Source organism: Penaeus japonicus, unplaced genomic scaffold (genome assembly GCF_977035675.1).
Source record: "Penaeus japonicus unplaced genomic scaffold, GWHDUDI00000001_assembly GWHDUDI00000034, whole genome shotgun sequence".
In the NCBI taxonomy this organism is placed as follows: domain Eukaryota; kingdom Metazoa; phylum Arthropoda; class Malacostraca; order Decapoda; family Penaeidae; genus Penaeus; species Penaeus japonicus.
Genome location: NW_028234436.1, coordinates 11,736,450 through 11,739,679, shown reverse-complemented (window position 1 = coordinate 11,739,679; position 3,230 = coordinate 11,736,450). Strand labels below are relative to the sequence as shown.

At 41.2% G+C, this 3,230-nt stretch overlaps 1 protein-coding gene across 3 annotated transcripts in view; it reads left to right on the top strand.

Moving 5' to 3' along the window:
• Positions 1 to 2,973, top strand: part of LOC122255846 (uncharacterized) — a 14,685-nt gene extending 11,712 nt beyond the window's left edge. For all 3 annotated transcript variants that reach the window (XM_043020205.2, XM_043020204.2, XM_043020202.2), the window contains one exon: positions 1,621 to 2,973. In XM_043020205.2, coding sequence (XP_042876139.2) covers positions 1,621 to 2,838 — 1,218 coding nt within the window. In that variant the 3' untranslated portion in view covers positions 2,839 to 2,973. The remainder of the gene's footprint in view (positions 1 to 1,620) is intronic.
• Positions 2,974 to 3,230: the final 257 nt, after the last annotated feature.

The following is a 3,230-nucleotide window of genomic DNA, read 5'->3' as shown; positions in this document are numbered from 1 at the left end:
ACATACATACACACGCATGTGCATATATATACACATACGCATACACATGTAGATACACACAAACATGCAAGATTTTATATCGTCTTATTACTATCATATATATATATATATATATATATATATATATATATATATATATATATATATATATATATATATGTATATGTATATATATATATATATATATATATATATATATATATATATATATATATATATATATATATAAACACACGCAAAGACAAACTGCACACACAAACACAAATATGCACACAAACACACACACAAGCATACACACACATACAACGCACACACAAACACACACACAAGCATACACACACACAAACACACACACAAGCATACACACACATACAACGCACACACAAACACACACACACAAGCATACACACACACAAACACACACACAAGCATACACACACACAAGCACATACACAAGGATACACACACATACAACACATACACAAACAGAAACACAAAAACACAAACACAACCAAAATTGTATTAATATTAATCCATTTTTTTCTTGATTTTAGCTTCTTGAATTAACCAGATTGACTTATGCCTTATTGCTTCTATCTTACTAATGACACTAATTAAGTAATCAGTATTATTAACAGTAACTGTAATTATGTTGAAATATATAATAATTCAAGCATGTTCCATATCATAACAATATATATTGGTAATGATACCGTGATATATTACGACCATGATGATAGTAATGATAACAATAATGATTAAAAGTTTGGAATAGAAGTGGGAATGATGACAACGATAATAATAATAATAGTAGTAGTGATGATAATGATAGCAATGAGAATGATAACAATAATGATATTGATGATGACAGTAATGATGATGATATTGATAATGGTGATAATGATAATGATAATAATGATAATGATAATATTACTGATGATAATAAGGATAATAATGATAACAAATGAAAATAATGATAGTAATACTGTAATACATATCAATGATAATAGTAGTGATAATGATAATGATAGTAATGATAATAACAAAAGTAATAAGGATATTAATAACAATTATTATGATAACGAAAATAACAATAATAATAGTGAAAATAATGACAATAACAATACTCATCATAACAACAACAATAATATTGGTGATAATAATAATGATAATAACAATAACAGTAATCATAATTGTTGTTGCTGCTATTTTCATCATTCGTGTTCTTATTACTATGATCAACATTATCATGATGATAATTATCTTTATCATAATTATCTTTATTATAAATATCATTATCATAGCCATTGTTACCATTGTCATCATTATAAGTATAATTATCATAACCATTATCATTATATAGATGTTCACGATTCTTATAATCGATGTTATTAACATTATTACCTCTTCAATCTTCATTATTCTTGTTTCTGCTTCCACTTTCATCATCGTCATTGTTATTCCCCATTATCACCATTTTCTAATTAGTGATGATTATGCTAAATCAATTAAGAAACAAATAACCACAAGCAAGAAATCTAAGATCGAGAATACATGTGGATATTGAACTGATTATTTAGGACGTGAATGTTCTAGTAAGTTCCTCATAACGTGTTCCAGGGTTTCTCTCAGCGTCCCAATAGCGGTCTGAGGTTCTTCGTCGACTCCAGGGAAGATTCGCGCGAATTCATTCTCCGAAACAACGCCGGCAGGACACAGATCAACCTTCCCAACCGAGGCTTCCAGCAGCAGAACGTGGCGAACTTCGGCAACAGGGGTTTCCAACCGAGGCCGGGCTTCCGGGTAGATCTGGATCTCACTCAAGAGGACTTGACGAATGAGTTCAATTCCCGGGAGAGGTTCTTTCCTTCGGTTTTAGGCGGGCGGGCTTTCCCCGTCGGCGGGCGAACGCAGGTTAACAGGCCGAACCCCTTCAATCAGGGCTTCAGGGGGAGACCCAACTTCCAGGTCGAGGTGGACGTGACCCGAGAGGACCTGTCGAGGGAGTTCGACTCGAGGGAGATCTTCCTCCGCACCGTCGGGGGCACCGGGAGGGCGTTCTCGAGTGCGACCGCTAGACCGCAGATCGTCCGGCCGAATCCCTCCGTCCAGGCCTTCAGGTCGAATCCCCGAGTGGAGATCGACATCGACGTGACCCGGGAGGACGACTCGAGGGAGCTCTTCCTTCAGAGCATCAGGAACACGGGGAATCTCGGAGCCTCAAGACCTCTCGGGCGGCCGGCGATCACGCCCAACAGGACCTTCAGACCGCAAGGCAACGTGAGGGTCGACGTGGACCTGACGACCGAGGATCTGACGAGGGAGTTTAACTCGAGGGAGGTCCTGCTCCAGAACACGGGCTTCGGGAGGACCCTGACCAACACGAGGCCCCAGACCTTCCGGACCAGCCCGCCCAGACAGACCTTCCAGACCAACCAACAGAGGCAGACCTTCCCGCCCCGACCAACCTTGCAGGTGGAGTTAGACGTGACCCGCGAGGACCTGGACGACACCCGGGAGATCTTCCTGCAGCGCCCCGGCAACCGCCCGAGTTTCGCCAGCGCCACCGCCCGCCCACAAGCCTTCCGCCCGTCGTCCGTCGTCCAGAGCTTCCGCTCGAGACCCGGAGTCCGAGTCGACTTCGACCTCACGCGCGAAGACAACACGAGAGAAATCGACGACTCGAGGGAGTTCCGTTTCCGCCCGACGGGAGGCCGAGGGAGGTTCCAGCAGGGCGTGTCGAGGACGAGCAGCTTCCGCCCGCGACCCGTCCTTCAAGTCGACCTCACGAGGGAGGACTTCGACAACGATGACACCTTCGAGCTTTTCGATGACTAAGCCCGTCGATCGAGGGTGTCCGAAGGGGGGCGCTGTGCCATGTCGCTGCTACACTATGTTGTTGTGGTGTATATTTATCAAGTCAGTTTATATATATTATCTATTGAGCTATAGGAATAAGATTAATATGTAAGATGCGGTGTTTCGCTTACCCTTCTTGAGAGAGAGAGAGAGAGAGAGAGAGAGAGAGAGAGAGAGAGAGAGAGAGAGAGAGAGAGAGAGAAAGACAGAGAGATCGAAAAGGAGAGAGAGAAAGACATTATTGCCATTATCACATCCATTATCATCTTCATGATCATACAAATGATGATTATGGTAATAATGATAAGAATGATAACAAAAATTATACAAAACAATAATGATAATAATAAGAATCACAGTGGTAACAGCAA